We start from the raw sequence: 21,061 nt of genomic DNA, 5'->3' as shown, positions 1-21,061 counted from the left end.
ATTTTTTTGCTACTTATTTGCCACTCCAGAATGGTGAGCATCTCATCCAGGTCCTCTGTCTTATCTACCAGACCTCTTCAATTGTCCCATGTCATAATCATAGAATCATAGAATAGTTAGGGTTAGAAATAATGTGTCTAAACTGGCAATAGCTGCCTTTGTAAGAAAATGAAACTTGCTGTACCTATTTAGATCCTATGTATAGGCAACAGAGTGACAGACAGTGCAGGACACAATTTCTTGCCTGGCTGAACAGGCATACAGATGGCAGGGGATAGGAACTAGATGATCTTTAAGGTCCCTTCCAACCCAAACCACTGTATGATTCTATGAAATATAGGCACTACTCAAAGTAGATATCTCAGTGTACAATTCACCTCCATAGAAAATGCCTCATGTTACCCATTTTCTACAGATGTCTGTGCCAGTACATGAAGCTCTAAGAACTCTCCTGCAGCCTTCTTGAGGAGTGGTTCAGGTCATTGTGTTTGGCATAATTTGCTTCTCAAGGAACAGAGCATCTCCACACAAGTCCATGTGCAACACAGGTAGAAAGATGAGCCCATTCTCTAGGACCATACAGCTACATTCAGCCTTTCTGAACGTGGTCATTCGCTGACTAACAAACCCTTCCTGTGAGAACATGAAGAAACTGAAGTGATACTGGGAAATAAAGGGTTAACATTGTGCCTGCTTGCTTAAGCAGTTGCTGTGCTTGGTGAAGCAGAACTGTAGGAGTCAAAGTTGCCAGAACGGTGAAGCAGAATTGCAGGAGTTAGAGCTGCTAGGCAGAATTGTAGTAGATAAGATTTATAGCTTAATATTTAAGACATTCTTGTTCAAACAGTATCTTTAGAAAGAAAAGGAACAGAAGATAGCCAGAGTAACAAAATTTACACACTTGACAAGTTTCTGCTTTCAGATACATAAAACTGGCTTGTACCGAACCTGAGGTCTGCACAGGAGCCGAAACCCTACTGAGTCTGTGTGAAAGCAAGAGGTTACTCACGGTGATGAAGAGGAACTACAGGCCTTCATCCTCACGACCCCCTAACGACCACCACCAGGAGGCACTGCGCAGGTGCACCAATGGGACGAATGCCAGAAAACTAATTATAATACTAGATGGGAATAGGTTTTGCATATGTATTAGGTGTGAAGCAATCTCACGTTTAGGTAATCATTATAAGGAATATAAGCGAACTGAGCGGCAAAGGGGGGCGCGCATGCTTTTGGAGGAGAAGCCCCCATGCGCCTCAGCGCTGAATAAAGCATCCCTATGTTACAACTCTAACGAGTTGTGGAGTCAATCTGCGTATCAGTTTGGTGAGCCAGCCAGGAGACCTCTGCTCGGCTGCAGGATCAGGGGAGGAGTGGACATCCTAAGCGTCCCAGGCCGCTTGCCTGGAGGAGCTCTGCTCCTTGTCCGCTCACTGCGGGGGCAGACACCAACCTCTGTGGGCTGCAGAAAAACGGCATGCTTGGGATTTAGGTGTGTAATTTAGGGGGCCTATAAGTCATATGCGTGGCCTGGGGCTGCTGGTAAGGTGTGCAGAGAAGTCTGGTGCACAGCGTAGTTCCCCTTGGCAGGTAGGCCTTGCAAGCAGGGGACTCGCCGACCGATAGAGTGGCTGCTAGCGATCCTGAGGGTGGATCGGGTGAGTCCGGGTTATCGCCGCATCCCAGGGTTTTGGGAGCCAGGAAGGACCTGCTACTGGCTGTGTCGTAAGCAGGAGAAGGGTAAGCGGAACCACTGTGTGAGTGTGTCTGTGGGATCCCGTGTCTGAGTGTTTTGTGTGGCTGAGACGTGGCATAGCTATGAAGCAAGTGTGGAGTCCTGATCCGTGGTTCTGTGTTCTCTGCGAGGAGAGCAGCCGGAGACGGACGAAGCGTATTTGTCTTGTGCTGTGTCTAAATGTTTTGTGTGTGTATATGTCTGTTGTTGGTGTTAAAGATTGCAGTGTTTAAGCGGTGGGGGAGGAGTAGATGAAAGTAAACCGTGACTAATGGGGGGATTGAGAAGAGTTCCTTCTCTGCGCCCCAATGGCTGTATAAGAGAAGTATAACCTCTAATATTTGTGGTCCTATTCTTGAGACCTGGACTTTACACTCAGAGAATTACAGCCTCACATATGGGTGCATAATAACTTAACCTCCCATGAGCCAGAGCAGGTAAGAAGAGGTGGAGAAAAGGAAAGGAAGAGCAGTAAATGGAAGGCTATAGGGAGAACTGTCAGGGGGAACAATGACTGCATATCATCCTCCTTCCTTGCTCTTTCTTAGTTTTGTAGTCTAGACAGTAAAAGAACATAGGTATGGCACATGTTTGGAAATGTTGTTAAAGTTTCCTTCTTTGGCATCCCCCGGAGCGTTAGGGATGTTCTGAACCACTCATGCAGGTAAGAGCGATGGTTCTGTGCAGTCACACTTCCTTTACTCTCAACACTTACACTGCAAGCGAGGGACAACATCCTGTCCTGGGGCAAGGTAAAAGCAGCAAAGCCCAAACACCTCACTATCACCCAGAAAAAATAGGCTTATAGGAAAACCTGCCTCTTTTCAAGGGTGTTAAGTGATGTCTCTGCAAGGAAAATAAAACCTTTGAAAGACAGAGATGAACAGAATTCAGAAATAACTGGAAAAAGAAAAAATTCACCCCCATTTTCCCCATGGGAATACAGGAAATCACCTCATTCTCCAGCTAGATAATGTACAAACCTTATTAGTAAAAAGAGAAGATATTTGCCCTATGCTGTTTGCTACAAAAGCAAGTTATCAAGATGATAACTGCAACAATAGTAAGAAGTAATATCATTGCTGGTGTGACTGTTCAGCAATGCAGGGAGAAAGAGAAACGAGAGTAAGAGAGGCATTTTAAAGATATGGAATCCACTAAGAGTCATTTCAGCTTACTCCTCTGTTAGGCACTTGTTGAAAGCAATAAGGTCCTGTTGAGCCTCCTTTCCTTAAGACTGAAAAAAATCCACTGATGGAGCAGCCATAAAGGCAAGCCAATGATAATGGAAAAAATACCACACAAAAAAGGTTAACTGCTTATCTGGGGGGCCAGGATATCCTTGATATACTTGGCTCAGAGCCTGCGATAAATACAGAACAAAGAAAACACACTAACAAACCAGCCTTCTGAGAAAGCAGAAGGCAACACCTAAAGTTCCCGGAAGTTCCAGCTATTTACACTGCTTACACCCATTTATGTATCTACACCAAAAGTATAAATGCAAATTTTCAACCAAAGCGCTCCTCTGTGGGTGAGATCTTCCGTAAGGACAGGACCTGTCTGACGCTGGACTCTGTGGCACGGATCATCTTTGAAGTGAGACCTTTCTGACATTGGGTGGCTCCAGCCCAGGCTTTGTTTGGTGAGTGCCATACCGGTAACACCTCAAGCAGTATGTGTATGGTATATGTAGAGATGTGGAGAGATTGCAGGAGCTGAGCCTGTTTAGTCTGGAGAAGAGGAGGCTGAGGGGGGATTTTATTAGTGCATAAAAATACCTCAAAGGCCAGGAGGATGGTGCCGGACTCTTTTCAGTGGTGCCCAGTGACAGGACTAGGAACGATGGTGTTCTGGGTTCAGCTGCCCAGGAGCAGGGGGGAAGAAGGGGAGAGTGAGCAAGTGGCTGTGTGGTTCTGAATGACCAGCTGGGGTGTTCAACCTGTATCAGGAAGCTCCCGTTTTCCCCTTTGGAAGCAGAATGTTGGAAACATGAAAGGGCTTTTTTATATATGTTATAAAATCAGTCTGAGTCAGGTCAGCAGTGACAGATAGAGGTTGTATAGCTGTCCAGGCTAATGATAGTCTTTGGATATACACAATATTCATAAATTCTTTTGACATCCAACAGTTCCTTGTTCATATACCAGTATTCCATGGAAGTTGCAGCACTACTGACAGTATTGACAATGTGTAGCATCAATCATTGATCCTAGGTGATGACTAGGATGGTGCAATATATAAAATACAAAATTACTCAGTCCTTTTAAGCACTTGAGTTGGGGGATTTTTGTTATTTTACCTTGGAAAAGGGCAGTAGGGAAATAACTTCAGCTCCTTTGTCGTTTGAAAGTTATTCTGAGCTAAGACATTGCTGTGCATTCCATTTTCACTAGGTTTCCAGGAGGTAAAGACAGACATCTCAATGGCTGCCAAGGTATGCTCTTTCTACTCTGGGTATCCCCTCTATCTCCTAATCGCTCTCCTGGCTGCTTAATTTTCCACATTCTAAGGCACTTGTGTCATGATTGTTTTATAAAATGGATGTTCTAAGTACTTCATGCTAATATTACTCTGCAAAGTATGTGTAAGGAGTAACTCCATTTCTTTGAGACTTCCTCTCTAGATGATAGCTAAAAAGGATCCTCCAGGACAAGAATCATAACAAGGGTAGGATTCATCTCACCTGACTTCCAACATCTGTGTTATAGGTTTCTACAGATGAGCTAGTCCTGAATGCATTTCATACTGGGGTTAAACAGGCACCTCTGAACTATGATTTAGGAGTAGTACCCTGGAAGTGCTTCTTCCTCTCCAATGATATTTAAGGATGTTCAGAGGACTGCAGAGCTCAGGCTGAAGATGAAGATTCAGCAATGAAGATTCACCTGGAGAAGTTGCATTTCTTTAGGCTACCTTGAACATTAGATCAAGTTAGACGTTTGCTTCTAACTGACAAATATGCCATTGGCTTGAGTGCATCAACAAGTAAATTTCACTGAGTTTCAGAAATTGCTCCAACAAGAGACTTGCGTTACCATCGTGGGAAACACTGACAGGCACAACAGTGTTTCCTCTAGAAAAGGGGCTGGGTTTTCAGTCAGGAATTTGGAGGCTTTTTAATCATGAAGAACTAAAATTTTTGTTCCTCTTCCTTCCTCTTCACTTTGTGGTTTGGTTCATAAATACTGCCTCTTTCATCCTGGATTGAGAGTGTAAGACAGAAATGACTTCCCTGGTCTTTATGCTGCTGTTAGGTATTGAGTCAGAGTGAACACTGGCTAGTCTGCAGAAATCTGGGTCCTCTGGATGGATCCCATAATAGTGATGTTCTTGCAGTAAGAAATATTCTTACCCTGAATGTGTTTCACTTTGTATGCCAGGATGAAGCCCCTTGGGTCCGTCAGTCTCCTGAGCTCTCAGAAGGTGAGATAAAAGCCACCCATAAGAGAAGAGAAAAAGTACTGATGTGTCTGGAAGCACTTGGGATTCGTTGTGAGCAGGTAAGCACTGACATGCCTAGTAAGGAAAGGAGGTATCAGTCCAGTGATGTGAGTGGCACACAGAGTGCCATTTGGAGTGAGGTCTAGACCCAAGGAAGCATCATCTTTTGACACAAGTTTTCCAGTGCAGGCTTTCTTTCCACTGCTGGGAAAAAGATTCAGGCTGGAAATTTCCAAGGAGACAAAAGGGAGCAGGAGAATTCAATCAGTGGAATTCCCAGCTGCAATTCCCATATCTATCAGCTAATTAATCATTTGCATGCCTTTGCATATCTCTTGTATGCATGTCATGACAGTCAGGAATGGTGCCCGAGGACTGGAATACAGCAAATTTCACCGCAGTCTTCAAACAGGGCAAAAATAAGGAGCCACGGAAGTACAGGCCAGTTAGCCTCCATCCCTGGAAAGGTGATGGAACAGCTAAACCTGGAGGCAATCTCTAAGCACATGGAAGACGAGAAGGTGGGAGACTGTTCAGGAAACATTATGTGTTGTCAGTAGCTTTGTAGCCACAAATCGAAAGCACAGCACCCTATGAGCTGCTGTGTAGAAAGTTGACTCTCTTCCACCCATGAGCAGTACTGCATGTTCTTGAGAATTTCCTGTGGCTGGCTCTCATAGTTTTACCTTCCTGTTTTGGAAATAAAACCCGGTTCTTGGTGACAAAAAGGTAACAGATGTGACATCTACAGGAACACAAGGGGCACTGCTCAAAATGCGTGTATTTTGAAGCTACAGCACAGGAGCACAGCGCAAATCTCAGCGTAATATAAAAGAGAACCCATTCTGTGACTGTGAGGTAAAGGAAAAAGTAGCGGAAAAGAGGCAGGTTATGGAATGTGTCTTAGAACAAGGAAGCGTGTCAGGTGAGAATTCCGGTAGCCTTTATCCTTGTCTGTTTAAGCCTTTGGTCTAAAAGAAATGTGTTTTCTGTCCACTTTCCAGGATAAGGTGCCTAATATTGTTGTTCTGGGATCAGGCGGGGGCCTGCGTGCCATGATAGCCATGCTAGGAACCTTGGTGGAGCTGAAGAAGCAAAATTTATTGGATGCTGTCACGTATCTGTGTGGGGTGTCAGGATCCACTTGGTAGGTCTGGTGCGATCATGAATGCTTTTCCTGCTCTATAGATTCAATAGCAATTCAACACTGTTGTCACTGTTCATAACTCCCTGTTGGGCTCACAGTGGAGTGGTAGGTGAGATATGTGCCTGTGCAATTGTGGGAGATACAGGGAATATTCACACTGTTGTCACAGGGAATATTCAACACTGTTGTCACTGTTCATAACTCCCTGTTGGGCTCACAGTGGAGTGGTAGGTGAGATATGTGCCTGTGCAATTGTGGGAGGCACAGGGAATATTTGTGACATTAACTACAGTCCTACAAGATTGACCTTGGATCCCCAAAGAGGGTGAAATTAGCACCTCAGTGGTGATTCTACCGCAGATAATGTACCTGCATGTGTATTCAGATCAAAAAGCAAAGCCCTGTTTGATTTCCCCTATGCTGGAAACAGGACTTTTCCTTCTCTTTAAAAGGTGCATGTCCCTCCTGTATGAGAATCGAAAATGGTCAGAAAAACTGATGTCCCTAGAAGAGGAACTGTATAAAAGCCTCAGTAATTCCTCCTGGCATATTGCAAAAGCAGAAAAGTACTTAGAGGAGGCATCAAGAGATGAACTTTACTCACTGACCGACTTCTGGGCTGCCTGTTTTGTATACCAAATAGTGCAGCAGGTAAGAAGCTAACTGCAAATGCCTTGGGATTGTTTTGAAGGTCTCGGAGTAATTGCAACTGGATTTGACCTTGGTGGGTGTTTGTTTGAGTAGTAGTATAAATTGAAACAATACTTTGGATCATGACATCTTATCTCTAGATATGAAAAAGCAGAAGCAGTTAATCCAGCTCCTTGGTTAACCCAAGTCTTCTAAGCGGGGGTGTCCTTAGTGCTATAGCAGGGGGGAAGGGCATTTTATGTTCCTTCAGAAGTCCATGCTTATTTTTCAGTTTGTTGAGAATGAGCTGGCTGATCACAAGGAGACCTCAGAGACTGGAATAAATCCGTACCCAATTTATGCAGCAGTGGACAAAGAAAAACTGAGTGAAAAAGGTGGAAATTTTCCAGGTAAAATATGGGCATCTAGTCTAACTGTGTCTTAAATACCATGTATTGATTCCTTTCACTTAATAACAGGCATTAACTGTGCTGATACCTGATTGCTGACTGTGAGCCTATGTCTTTGTTTATTGAGAATGGAGGAAAATATGCTTCCATGGGCTTCCATGTGATTCAGCCACTTCCACGAAAGGTCTGAATCACATTCTGTAAAAGTGGCTTTCATGGTAGGATAAGGTGAGCCATCCCTAGAATAGTATGGGGTAACAAGAACATATCATAGAGCAGGTGGTAACATGCTTACAACTTAGTTTATTCTCTATATGCCAGTTCATCTTTGTCAGCTAACATCAGAGGACTTTAGAAAGGAAAAGGAAAACAACTATGATGCTACTTCGGGACAGTGAGGTCAAATGTGTTTCCAAATACTGAATGAAAAAGTTGTTTCATTTTTCTCAGGGACCTGGTTTGAATTCACTCCCCATGAGGCTGGATATAGTGCCTTGGGTGCTTTTGTGAGTACCAGATACTTTGGAAGTGAATTTGAGAAGGGTAATCTGAAGAAAAAGAAGAAGAAATGCATTTGTTATATGCAAGGTGAATTTTCCTAATTCTGCTTCATAGAAAAAATGCAGGTAACAAGAATGCATCTATTATTCCATGAATGCATGCATAATAGTATATGAATTCTGGAGAGCAGTTCTTCTCACTTCACATGTTCAAACTGGAACATCTGAATCATAGAATAGTTCGGGTTGGAAAGGACCTTAAGATCATCCAGTTCCAGTCCCCCTGCCATGGGCAGGGACACCTCACACTAAACCATCTCACCCAAGGCTTCCTGCAACGTGGCCTTGAACACAGCCAGGGATGGAGCATTCACAACCTCCCTGGGCAACCCATTCCAGTGCCTCAGCACCCTCACAGGAAAGAATTTCCTCCTTATACCCAATCTAAACTTCCCCTGTTTAAGTTTTAACTCATTGCCCCTTGTCCTGTCACTACAGTCCCTACTACAGAATGCTTCTCTACACTCCACTGTCCACACTGACCAGTTTATATGGTTGTTATGAGAAGTTAGAGACTTATACTGTAAATTACTGAAGTTAATAAAATAGTTCCAACCCAGATGTTGAAACGTTCTATCATCCCAGCATGTTCGCTTTGCAGGGAGAGATGCTTTGCAAATTAGAGACATCCTCTTGTGAGGACCCGAAGCTCCTATTTTGCTTCGCTCTGTTTCAGTCTGGGACCAAACCTCTTTCGTTCCCTGCCTAAGCAGTATAGCTGCAAGTGTCCTCTCACTTGTTTGTGACACAACTGAACATCGCTTGTGTTTAATGACTTCATGCCCCATTCTTCTCAAAACGCACCCTTGGCACCATGCTATAGGGGAAAAGAATAAAAGAAAAACAATCTAGTTCTTACTGTTTAATTCCATTAAGGCAAAGTGTGCTACTGAAAGACAAACTTGGGTTGAATTCTCAGCTAAAGCAAGCACTGTGAACACATTTTCTTTTTGTTGTTTCAGGCTTATGGGGGAGTGCTTTAGGAAGCATGGAAGAAATTATCAAGTTCATAGGAGGTACTACATTTTTTGTGTTGCTGGTATGCTCAAAGGAGTTGTTGCACCAGTGGGAAAGTCTGGAGCAAGGAAGCCCCTTATCCTTAGGAGCATGTAAACAAATTGCATCAGGTTAAGGAACATGCAAACAAGTTGGACATATGCAAATCCATGGGACCTGATGGGATACACCCATGATTGCAGGTGGAGCTGGTTAATGTCATTGCTAGGCCACTCTCAATCATTTTTGAAAGGTCATGGCAATAGGGAGAGGGTTCTGATGACTGGAAGGAAGATGCCATTCCCATCTTCAAAAGAGCAGGAAGGGGGATGTGGGAATTTTCAGGTCAGCCAGCCACATCTAAATCTGTGGGAAGGTGATTTAGCAAATCCTTCTGGAAAGCCTTTCCAAACACATTAATGATAAGGGGCCAGTGAGGAATAGTGGTGTATTACAGGACTGAATTCTACATCTAATACTTTTAACATCATCATTAATGACTTGGATGATGGGACCAAGTGCACCCTCAGCAAGTTTGCAGGTAACATGAAACTGGGAGGACTGGATTGGTAATCTGGAGAAGTTGTGACAGGCTAGACAAATGGACCAACAGGAACACCATGAAGTTCAACAAAGGGAAATCTGAAGTCCTGCACATGGAGATGAGCAACCCAGGAACCAGGACAGGTTGGGGACTGACCAGCTGGAAGGCAGCGTTTCAGATCAGTCCTATGGATCTTGGGGAACACTAAGTTGAATGTGAGACAGCAGTGTTCCCTTGCAGCAAAGAAGGCTAGTGATATCATGGGCTGCACTAGGATGAGCACCACCAGCAAGTCAAAGGAGGTGATTCTTCCCTTTACTCAGCACTGGTGATGCCACACCTGGAGTACTGCATCTGGTTCTGGGCTTCCCAGTATGAGAAAGATATGGGCTTACACAGGGACTGGAGCATCCTTCATATGAGGCCAGACTGAGGGAGCTGGGACTATTCAGCCTGGAGAAGGGAAAGTTCAGGGGGATCCTGTTCAATTTCTATGAATGCATGCATGTCATTTTAGATACTTACAACATTCTTGTGAACATTCGTATTACTCACTTTAATGTCTCTTTGTGAGTGAGAAAGAACTTCACAGGTGCTCTTCATGGATACCTTAGGATTCCTGCTTAAAGAGGTGACAAAACTGTCTAGAAATGCTTCTCCATTGAGTATAAATCCATGGTAGCATGAGCATGAACCATAGAAGTCCATGCCAGTACCACAGGTTCACAGATTGGAATATCATGTAGAATGTGGACTGATCTTCTCCACGTTAGATTCCTTATGATGTGGAAGTATCAGAGATGGTATCTTAAACTCTGAGGTAGGACACTATCAAAATTGCTGGAGGGATAATAAGAGATGACTGAGATGCTGTCAGGCATCTGAGACATCAAACGTGGATCTGTGAGTGATGAACAGAACCAGCAGGAAATAAGTACTCTTCTGGAGTGTCAGCCACGAGGCAAGTGGGATCCTCCAAGGCATCTGAAACAGCACTGTACATCTATGGTTAGATGCATGGCTGCTTTCCTGATGTCTTTCATTGGCAGGAAGGGGAAGGGGTATTTTATTGGAAGGAGTATTCTTATTTTAATCATCCTTTTATTTCTTCCAAGACACCCTAGGAAGTTTAATGCAGTTACGGGCCAGCGTCCTCTCCTTTGCGTTCGGTGAGTTCTTGTGTTTCTTGCTCTTTATTTTTTGTAGCTTTTTTGGGGGGGGTGCTTTTAATTTAGCATTCTTTTCTGCTGTGGAGGTGGTCAGTAACTAGAATGGGCTCCCCAGGGAAGTGGTTACAGCACCAAGCAATTTGGAGTTGAAGGAGCATGTGGATTATGCTCTTAGTCGTGTGATCTAGTTTTAGGTAGTTGATGAACCTTATGAGTCCCTTCTAACTTGAGCTAATCTATGATACTGTGATGCTGTGATGCTATGATTCTATGAAATGTTCACATGGAAAATGGAGATTTTAATGACTCTAAAATACAAAATAAATTCCTACAGTATTCTCTTGGTAATACTGGAAGAAATCACACCAGGCTCACTCAAATACTGTGAGGTGTCCCTGCCCGTGGCAGGGGGGTTGGAACTTGATGATCTTAAGGTCCTTTCCAACCCTAACTAGTCTGTGATTCTATGATTCTATGAAATCGTTATTACATTTCTTACTCCTTTATGTACTTATTTGTTTGTTTTTTTAAATTCAAAGTGGGAATGAAGTATTTGAAGCATATTAGATAATTCCCATTTACTCCAAGCTATATTTCTGCTCCGCCTCCTATTACTTTGTTTCGTGGAGTTTTTCTTCCAAGATGAACACAAAGGCCATGTGAATCCTGGTCTAGCTGCACATCTGTCCAGTTGCAAATGCTCAGTGTTAGGTGGTTTTACTGTCAAACAAGAAATACTATGGCACATGGTTCCTCTCACGAGCTTAAACAACTTCTTCAGGAGAAGAGAAGTGAGGTCAGTGTTTCTAGAGATTCCACTGAATGTAGAGACTACATCTTCACTGATTCATATATCAGTTACTTTATAATCTGATATCTGGTAAGATAAATTCCACTCTGATGTAACTTTCATCTTATCTTTCTTAGAAAGAAACCCAGATACCGCCATTGCTTGTCAGTCTCTTCTACTTCTGCTAGACCTTCAGTTGTGTGCTGTAAGTGGGAGTGATCCTAAGGAAGTCTTCGAGAAACTGATAAGTGTATTGTCAGGCAAGTGAATGATGCTGAGATTTCCTAGGACCTGCATTTTTACTCATCTGGTTTTACAAACAGTGATTCCTTTATTGTGCATTTGCATATTTTCCTTTTCTTCTTTCCTCTCTTTTTAAGGAGACGGGGGACAAAGTGAATCCTTGAAACTGTGCATTGCAATACGTGATTCTTGGGCAAAGAAAACAAGGGAGGAAAGAATGGCGAGCTGTGCTGAGCTGGGCAAACAGATAGAAAAAGAATTTGGAGGCAAGTACTGTATATTAATGCCTATCATTAACAACACCCTCTCCACCTCAGGTACAAACACCTACCTGCATAAAAAGTTACCTTGAAGGTTGCCATGAATTTGTTTCTTTAATGTGTTGGTTTTGTGCTTTTTCTCCACTTGATCTTCCTCAGCGTATTTTGGGAAGGGAAGTTTTCCGGAAGGAGAGTTACCACCATCCCAAGCAGTCCTCCTAGGCAAGTGTATCTTATTTTTAATATCTTTTATTACTCTTTGTATTGTGCATGCTTTGAAAAATTCCAGCTTTGGAGTTTTATGAACTTAAATTCTGGTTCCTTCTGGAGTGAACCAACTAGTGCTCCAAGGTTAAATCTGGGTATTGCAGACAGGTCTTCCTCCTCTCCAATGCCTGTTCCAAGGAGTGTGTTCATGGATAAAGCCTGGATGTTCTCTGTCTGCACAGTCCAGTCCTCCAAACTCTTTTACTGTCCTGATCTCACATTCTCTCACAAGATCTTTTGATGCTATCATGGCTTTCACCTACTATACCCCACCTTGTACAGGTTGTGCAATTGGGTTGTAGCATGGTTCTTTATTCAGGTGGAAAGAAGATGAAGAGAAATAACAGTCCTTCTGAACCACAAGAATGATGTAAGAGGCCCAGAAAAGATCAGGCCTCTCTAATGTACAGCTCTGGTGCAACCAGGGCTGTTCATTACCTGTGAGCCTCAAGCGTGGTGAACATGTCAGCTGGTGTAGGGCCAGAGTCCTGGATAGTTTGTGCCTTGAAAGGCTTACTCAGATCTGTTTCAGCAGTACTAAGAGTCCATTGCTTAATGTTCATTATTTGAACTAGAGGAAAGCGTGGTTCTCTTCTGAAACACTCGGGCCTTGTCACTCAGGATGTCTGTACAGCATCTGCACATATGTTCTTCTACCACCATACATCTCCCCCAGGTTTTGTAACACCAGTCAAGAAGTGAAGTTCTCTGGATTTAACCATGTTCTGAATTGTATTGTCTCTCCCAGGCTCAGTGTGGGATGTCCTTAGGGTGGTGTATAAAACAGTCCAATGCGTGCTGACCTGGAAATGGGGAACAATTCATAACTTCTTCTACAAATGCTGTAAGAAAATCCAATTAAATAATGATCTATGGGGCAGAATGCATGGGGTATAGCAGAGCTTTTATGCTATGTTTGTGTGATGTTCAGCTGTCTTTGCCATTTTCCTTCTTAGTGATTTAGATAGCTTTTCAGGTTCCATTGCTCTCTTAACAGCATCCTATTATGGGCAGCAAATAAACTAGTCATAAACAACACTCTACTAGAATCCAGATCTGCAACATCATCGCAGATATATAAACTCAATTCTGTCTCAGAAACACAGGCATCTAATGTCACACAGACTGTTGTCCCTGTGTACAGACTGGGACAACAGCATTGAGTTGGGAAACACAAAATGAAACCTATAGGACCCCTGTGTCGTTTTGGAGGAGAACCTGGAGGGCACAAGAATTAACCTAAGGAGATGGAACTGGACAGCTAAGTTTATGAAATCGAATTGTGCTCCTGATGCATGAGGAATATTTTTGGTCTCTAGATTCCATTGCCTGCCCTAGCTGTATGTTCAATTGTGATAACAGAAGCTTTGGCACCTAGTATGGAAGTAGAAAGCTGCACTTATCAACTGCAGTTAGGTGTTGTGATTTCTAGCTGGCTCATGCATTCATTTTTCTGCTCAATGATCTTCTTATATTAAAGCTATGGGTGCATGGTTCCAGGTTTGACCTTGAAGAGCCCATTGGGAATTCTGATTTGCAATTGACCACAGTCAGAGAGAGGTGGGTCGGGAGGATGGGGACTCCTCTTGCCAGAATACAGCTAGACATCTGGCTGGGCAGGAGAGGCAAGGAGAGGCGGGTCTCAATACCTTTCTGAGATGCATCATCAGTGAAGACCAATAGATATTTTGGGGGCTGGTCATGTGTGTGTATATATTTTATACATTTGTATATATGTCTTTATGTAATCTCATTGCTTTCTTTCATTGGATTAGCTAACATGAAGCCCTCTTACCTGGTCGAAAACAAAATCATCTCTTTGATTGATGCTGGTCTGGCGATAAATTCTGCCTATCCTCTGGTACTTCGAGCCCAGCGGCAAGCAGATCTGATCATCTCCTTTGATTTCAGCTCTGGAGATCCTTTTGAGGTACGCTCTTTGACAGGCAGTATTTACAGCAAAATTCCTCTTTGCCTTTGAGGAGGTCTTGTGTCAGGATCTGTAAGAATCTTGCCCAGTTTCCCTTTGTGTAGGCTTTTTCCTCCTAATATACTCAATTTCCTTTTATAAACAAGTTTCATTACAAATGAGGGTACATGTACAATCCTGTTTCTGTAATTGCTTCCATTTAAACATTCATGCCTAGGGGATGAGTTTAAGGAGCTTGAGTTAAAAAAGAACTTGCTAGGCTTGCAAAATGTTGTTGCTGTTTTGTATCATTCCAGAAAGATCTTGTGAAACGTTTGTCTTTTGTGACTGCAAGAGTCATCATGTCTTGAGCTACAACTTCACCTTTTCCCAAGAGTGCTTAAGGAAAAGTAATAAATCTGTATAATCTAAGCCCTGAGGCAATTTGGTGACAGAAATGCCAAAGTATCAGTTAGGAGTCTGTCTATGGGAGAGGCCAATCTGTTCTTAATGCCTAAGACCCCATCTTTTGCTGTGAAGTGCATTCTTTGTGGAGGGGCTGTTGGAATGAATCGTGTAATATGCCATTTACTCTGGGAAGCTTACATAAAGTGGCTGCTGTTCACAGGCCTTGTGCCATCTAAAGCAGACTATTGCAAACCCATCAGAGAAGAGTGAAAAAGACTCAAAGGTTGTTTCTTCTGAACTCCTGAACAGTTGGGAATAATACTGCTCAGGGAGACCACAGAACCTCATTTTGTGCAAACTCCCAACATAAAGCCTATCCCAGTCAATGCTTTCCTGCAAAGTTAAACCAATGTTAAAGTTAATGTGTGCCTCAAATCAGACAGGTTGTTGTCTCCCTTTGATGGTCAGATTCACATAAGAGACATGGGCAGTTCTTAGTTTTGCTGGAGTGGTGGAGTGTTGAATTTTGTAAGAGCTGTAGAGCAACAGGAAGGGTTGCTTTGGAAAATAAAACTTGTTCTGAAAGTTGAGGAACCTGGTGATGTCTCCAGATGATTTTATAGCCCCCAAATCCCTTTAATCTTACCATCTTCCAGTGTCTGCCCCATTGCCTTGCTGGGTGTAGCTGTAGTTTCTTAAACAAAGGTTCCTGCTAGAAGCAACCCCAGAAATGAGTGCCTGGTCTTCATTCATATTCTAGACTTAGCCTGTTCCTCAGAGAATTCTTGTGGAAAACTTAGACTTTAAAATAAAATATACGTTACAAATATGTATAGCCCAAGAAATTGTTCTGTAGCAATTTGTTTTATTACTGGAGATAGGACTGATTTATTCTTGGGGTTCAGAAAAAGCTAATGACAAAATGCTTACACAACTTCTCTGTGTGTCAGACTATCAAGAAAACGGCTTCATACTGCCAGGAGAACCACATCCCATTTCCCAATATAAAGGATCAGAAAATGGATGAGAACAACCCTTCTGATTGCTACATCTTCCGAGGAGACAAGTCATGCCCCACAGTCATGCACTTTCCACTCTTCAACAACGTGAATTGTCCTGGTAAGAGGCTGTATGCAGCGTTGTCTCTGTATTTTTGCATTTCATATTCTCAACATATATTCAGTGCCAAGCATGTTAGAGTCCTCCTTTATTCAGTGCTGCTGCTGCAAGTGGAGACAGAAGAGAAGGAGCAGGGCAGACTCTACGAAGAAGCTTGCACAGGCATTAATGTACTCACCCTCTAGATGTATGTCCTGAACTATAAGGATTTTACACTACTCTTGATTTGTTCTGTAAATCAGTGTGATTAAATTGTGGTCCTTCTACTGAAGAGCTGTTGGGAAGGCATTATATTTAGAAGCCACAGTATCCAAGCCTGGGATATTTACCACTGCTTCCCTTTATAGTTATTGGTGAGGAACAGTATCCCCCCCTCTCAGACACCTGATGAAACAGATATTGAAAGAGGTACCTCCAGACTATGACTGATGTCCTCCTCTCTCTTCACTGGCTATGGTAGGATCTAATATGGTGAAGAATTTGTATGTGAAACTTGCAGATGTTCAATGATTAATGCTTTTCTTGAAAGATCTTGCAGAAAGATCTTGCAGTTTTCTTGAATGATCCTGTGGTTTTCCCTTTGGCATTTACTTACATATTTTGTTGACCTATTTTCTAGGTAAAATAGAAGATTACAGAAAACAGTTTTCCACCTTTCAAATGTCTTTCCCAGGAGATGCCATCAAAGATCTTCTTAAGAAAGCACAGTTGAATGTATCCAACAATAAGGTTAAGATTCAGAATGAGATAATGCGGCTTGTGGCTTCCTCTCGTACAAATAAGTTACCAAAGTGAGGGGGTTTTTTCCTTCAGTGCAAGATGCTGGATTTATGAATCACTCCAAATGTAAGTTTTATTTTTTACGAAGATTTATGAAGCTCCAAATGGCTCCAAACTTACCCCACTGCACTGCTCATTTTGGACGTTTGCTGTGAGTTTTCACACTGTGCTTCCTACAACTATAACAGATTTCTCTATCATCTTAACTGCTTCTTGAAGTTCCTCTACAGACAAAAGAGCCAAGAAGATGCTCTTGGGAGTGAATTATTTGGCACATTTTAAATGTATTTGTGAGACTAAGATGGTCTGAGTTTCTGAAGGGCTGAAAAGGCTCCTTTAGAAGTGGCTGAGATGGACACACTGGTGTTTGCAAAGAAAGCCTGAAACTAACAGCCAAAAAAATCTAAAAATAACCACAAGGAAGAATAAGGGATGAAGAAGGAGAAGGAGAAAGAGGCTTTCCACAGAAGAGTAGCTCACCAGGCAGCACGACAGATGATAAAGAATTAGATGAATCTGTCTTAAAGGGAAAAAAGAGCCACTATAATTTGCTTTTGACAATGGAAGATGAATAATAGAAGAACCATGAAAGAGATGAAAAGTCTGATGGTCAGAGACTTACAAACCGTCCTGGTAAAACTAGGGTGTCTCTGTACAAGAGCAAGATGTCTGTCTATACCAACCAAACGTGAACTGATACCAGCCTCTGATTTGCTCATGATACTGGCTTTTCTAACCTCTTTCTTTATATGTATTTGTTGCTTATTCTTTTTTTCCCCCCACATTTCATATATATCAGATTTAAACCTTATTGTTTATTAAATATGAGCTATAGCTTGTTCCTAATGGCAGACATATTCCGCTTTGTCCCACAGTGTACTGCATAATCCCAGTCAAAGAATGTATCTCTCATAATCTGGCATTGAACAACTGTATCTGTGACATTAAAAAAATTCATTAATTAAACATCCTCCTCCTGGAAACCTTTCTTGTGCTCAACCCCCCATGGCAGGGGGGTTGGAACTGGATGATCTTAAGGTCCTTTCCAGCCCAAACCGTTCTATGATTCTATGTCATCTAGGCTCAGAAGCAGTCTCATCAATGTACATAAATACCTGAAGGAAGGGTGCAAAGGGGAGAGAGCCAGCTTTTCTCAGTGGTGCCTGGTGATAGGACCAGAGGCAGTGGGGACAAACACACACAGGAGAGTCTGTCTGACTTGAGCACTGGAACAGGGGATGTAAAACCTCTGCCTCTGGAGATATGAAAACCCAACTGGACATGGTCCTGGGCAACATGCTGTAGGTGTCCTGCTTGATCAGGGGGGTTTGACCAGATGATGTCTAGAATTCCCTTCCAAACTTCAGTGTTCTGTTTCCATGGTTCTACAAACCAGCTCTCCTCACACCCTGCCATGTAAGCGATGTGTCCCAGCAGTGCCATCAGCAAGGTGCCTAATTATTCCCTAAGCTGGAAGAGTGATGTAAAATAAAGGACTAACTGGAAGTATAAAATGTGCTGGAGAAAGGAGGCACAACTGATGTATTCCATGTGAGAAACAGGTAATGTGGGATGTGATGTAATTCGCGGGGTAGATGGCTCTGCTTCAGTTATTGGTGGTGTTCTGTTTGGGATGACTAAAGACAAGGGAGACATCGTCAGTGGGCTGGTAGCCTTTCCACTTAATGGAGTGAATTTCCAGCACAGGGTTCCTCTCATGCTAAAATAAAGACCTAGAAAGCTTCAGAAGGCAAGCATAGGGATTGTGACTTAATGGCTTTGAGCATGCTAATGGGAGTTTGAAGGCTTGAGATAATATAGAACTGGGATGATTTGCAGACTGCTTATGAAATCCTTGCTAGGATTCGTTGCTAGCAACAGATCATGTTTATTGGTGTTATTGTTGGCTTTTTGTTTTGCTTTCTTCTCCAGGAGTATTTATTAAGGTGAATTAATGACATTTAATGAGAATAATTTATTAGCATTTTCTGTTTTGTCAAGGAATACCATCATTTGCTTTGTTTGTGGACAACAGTTCTACTGTTTGTCACTGTTGCTAAAACGTGATGAGGAGACCTTGGCAGCTCACTGCCACCTGGAAGATGATGCAGACTGGTAACCTGGAAGAATTCAGGAGCTTCTTGTTGTTATGTTACCATAAGTATAGGAAAATGGGATTAAAAGTAAAGCACTAAAATTTATATTTGTCTGCTAAGGCAGGAAGCCAGCCTGGAAAACAGAAATTGGGCAGAAATGATAAGAATTGGGCAGAAATGCTAAGGTGTGCTTGCAGATCCTGACCTGTGGTGGCACACAAATAAGACAGGGGAGGATCTAAATCTTATCTCATCATGTAGGGTCTGTATCTTCAGGGGTGAACACACACCGGTGCTTCTGACACTCATCTTAAGATTGGCAGAAAGTCTCTCTGAAGGTATTGAATCCCTGCCTTCGACAATGCAGCAGTAGTGATGAATGCAGTACTTGGACAAGTAGTGATCTGCAGTCAGGTGCGTTAAGAAACGCTTCAGGTTTCTATGGAAAAGGGTATGCCCTCTCCTTTGGAATCTGCCCTCAAAGGCATTCTAATGCATGGCCTCTGGGGTTTGTAATGGGTACTATTAAGAAAGGTACTCGGATTCTGACAGGTATTAATTAAAATGCCGTTTTTTGAACTAATGTGAAAAGGGAAGGGGAATAGCATAGATAATGTGTCCCTTCAGATGCTTGGAACCTGCAGTCATGACACACTGGATGGATTTCTAGCCAAGGCACAGCCCGTTACACGGATCCTGTCTGCGGAGTAATTCCCACACATTATGGTATTTAGAACTCTTACCATTTTTTCTTAAGAACTGAAAAATGCTGTGCATGATTTCCTCTGTCTGGTAAAAGGATATCCACACGAGAGCATGCTGCTTCATTTTAAGAACGTGGACAAGAACCTGCTTGGCAGTGTCATTATTGGTGCCAAGTGGGAGCTGCCTAAAGGCTGCTTCATTATGCTAAGTTTGTCCTGTGGCCAGTTGATATGGGCAGCACAGGCAGGTGCCTACTCAGGTCAACTGTTATGTAAATCACTCACTGTTGGCTTACAATAGTCTTCTAGTCAAGACAACCACATGTAACCATCTGATTAGTCTTTTGCTTATGCTTCTTGGAACAACTTTAACATTTTTTTTTAACTATTTTTTAACTATTATTCAGCTTTCAGAGACAAATCAGACAACAGCAGAGTTCATCCTCTTGGGACTTGCCAGCAACCGCTTTTCGGAGATCATCCTATTTGCCATTCTCTTTGTTGCCTTCCTCCTGATCCTCCTTGGAAACATCACTGTCATTACCATCACACTGGTGGACCAACGCCTCCACATCCCCATGTATTTCTTTCTCAGGAATTTCTCCGTTGTGGAGATTTGCTTCACTTCTACCTTCATGCCAAGAACTCTCTACAGCCTCCTCACAGGAGCAAAAACAATTTCCCCCTCTGGATGTTTCCTTCAGTTATCCCTCTTCTTCATCCTGGGTATCTGCACTTTCTTCCATGTAGCTCTCATGTCCTTTGACCGCTACATGGCCATCTGCCGCCCTTTGCATTATGCTACCTTCATGAGCAATAGGTTTTGCCTCCAGCTGGTGCTGGGCTGCTGGGTAATGAGTTTCTTCTTGATGATCTCCCCACTCACAGTTATAACCAAGTTGCCATTCTGCGGGCCTGGTGTCATCAACCACTTCTACTGTGATATAGCACCACTGCTCCAGCTGTCCTGCGCAGACACAGGCGTCATTGAGAAAGTAGTGCTAGTGACTGGTGTTCTGATACTACCTGGCACCTTGTCAGTAACTGCTTTTTCCTATGCATACATCATCCACACGGTCACACACATCCAGTCTTCAGCAAGCAGGAAAAAAGCCTTTTCCACATGCTCCAGTCACCTCATCGTGGTCACTATTCTGTACAGCAGCTCCATCTTCAGGTACATCCGACCAAGGCAACGGGGCGGGAGGGATTTTGACAAAGTTGTATCTTTCCTTTACTGTGTGGTTACTCAGCTGTGTAACCCTTACATCTACACCCTTCAAAATCAACAAGTCAGACAGGCCTTGAACGATCTAGTGGCAAGGTGTGTTGTAGGCTCTGATGATATTCTGAAATCCAGACATACAAAGCAGTGAGTGCATGTGAATGACTTCCTAGCAGAGCCCCCAGTACCCTGGGGAGGTGAGGGAGAGGGGGATAGAGAATGAAACAGATGGAATTCACCACACCTAAGTTTATAATAACTATGATTGATACCTGTTTCTCTACCCTGACTACATACATCTCCTTGACTTAATCAGTTGGAAGTAGCCGTATTTGATATGTTGAAAATGAGATGTGGTGAAATCCAAGCCGGACAACACAGACTCCACTGCCCTCCTTCATTCGTGGCTTCACCATTAAGCAGCACAGTGGGATGTGGACTGGGGAGTTGTGGTCAGTGCACAACAGGTTCTGCACTTGTAAAGTGGGACATTGCTGGATCTGCTCATGAAAAGGATCTTGATGATTCTCCCTATATCACAAGCTCCAGCCAAGGTGTGCCTGTACCCTCATGATGAGGGTCACACAAGGATGGACTGATACACATGTGCTCAGGCTTGTCTGCA

At 43.0% G+C, this 21,061-nt stretch overlaps 2 protein-coding genes across 2 annotated transcripts; both read left to right on the top strand.

Annotated features, from left to right (window-relative positions):
- The first annotated feature begins 4,064 nt into the window (after positions 1-4,064).
- Positions 4,065-17,257, top strand: PLA2G4C (phospholipase A2 group IVC). Its single transcript, XM_057414191.1, has 15 exons — positions 4,065-4,172; positions 5,119-5,238; positions 6,184-6,326; positions 6,779-6,977; positions 7,249-7,366; positions 7,817-7,954; positions 8,889-9,053; positions 10,582-10,635; positions 11,563-11,685; positions 11,806-11,934; positions 12,088-12,150; positions 12,944-13,039; positions 13,971-14,125; positions 15,463-15,631; positions 16,251-17,257. The coding sequence occupies exons 1-15, from the start codon at positions 4,161-4,163 to the stop codon at positions 16,424-16,426; spliced, it is 1,860 nt and encodes a 619-aa protein (XP_057270174.1). The 5' UTR covers positions 4,065-4,160; the 3' UTR covers positions 16,427-17,257.
- Positions 17,258-19,561: 2,304 nt separating this feature from the next.
- LOC130601826 (olfactory receptor 49-like) lies at positions 19,562-20,649 on the top strand. The gene has a single exon (XM_057414156.1). It carries the CDS (start codon positions 19,562-19,564, stop codon positions 20,585-20,587), a length of 1,026 nt encoding a protein of 341 aa, XP_057270139.1. The 3' UTR covers positions 20,588-20,649.
- The last annotated feature ends 412 nt before the right edge of the window (positions 20,650-21,061 follow it).

Source organism: Pezoporus wallicus, unplaced genomic scaffold (genome assembly GCF_028554395.1).
Source record: "Pezoporus wallicus isolate ANWC-B61680 ecotype Strahan unplaced genomic scaffold, APGP_CSIRO_Pwel_v1 contig_13150, whole genome shotgun sequence".
Lineage (NCBI taxonomy): Eukaryota > Metazoa > Chordata > Aves > Psittaciformes > Psittacidae > Pezoporus > Pezoporus wallicus.
The sequence above is the reverse complement of the archived record's forward strand: the minus strand, read 5'-3'. Positions and strand labels throughout refer to the sequence as shown.

Bases quoted from the DNA above. Each gene is read 5' to 3' on its own strand.
- PLA2G4C (XM_057414191.1), top strand. The intron at 5,239-6,183 runs GTAAGCACTGAC...TCCACTTTCCAG, and splicing joins TTGGGATTCGTTGTGAGCAG to GATAAGGTGCCTAATATTGT. The intron at 6,327-6,778 runs GTAGGTCTGGTG...TCTCTTTAAAAG, and splicing joins GGGGTGTCAGGATCCACTTG to GTGCATGTCCCTCCTGTATG.
- LOC130601826 (XM_057414156.1), top strand. From the start codon at position 19,562: ATGCTTCTTGGAACAACTTTAACATTTTTTTTTAACTATTTTTTAACT.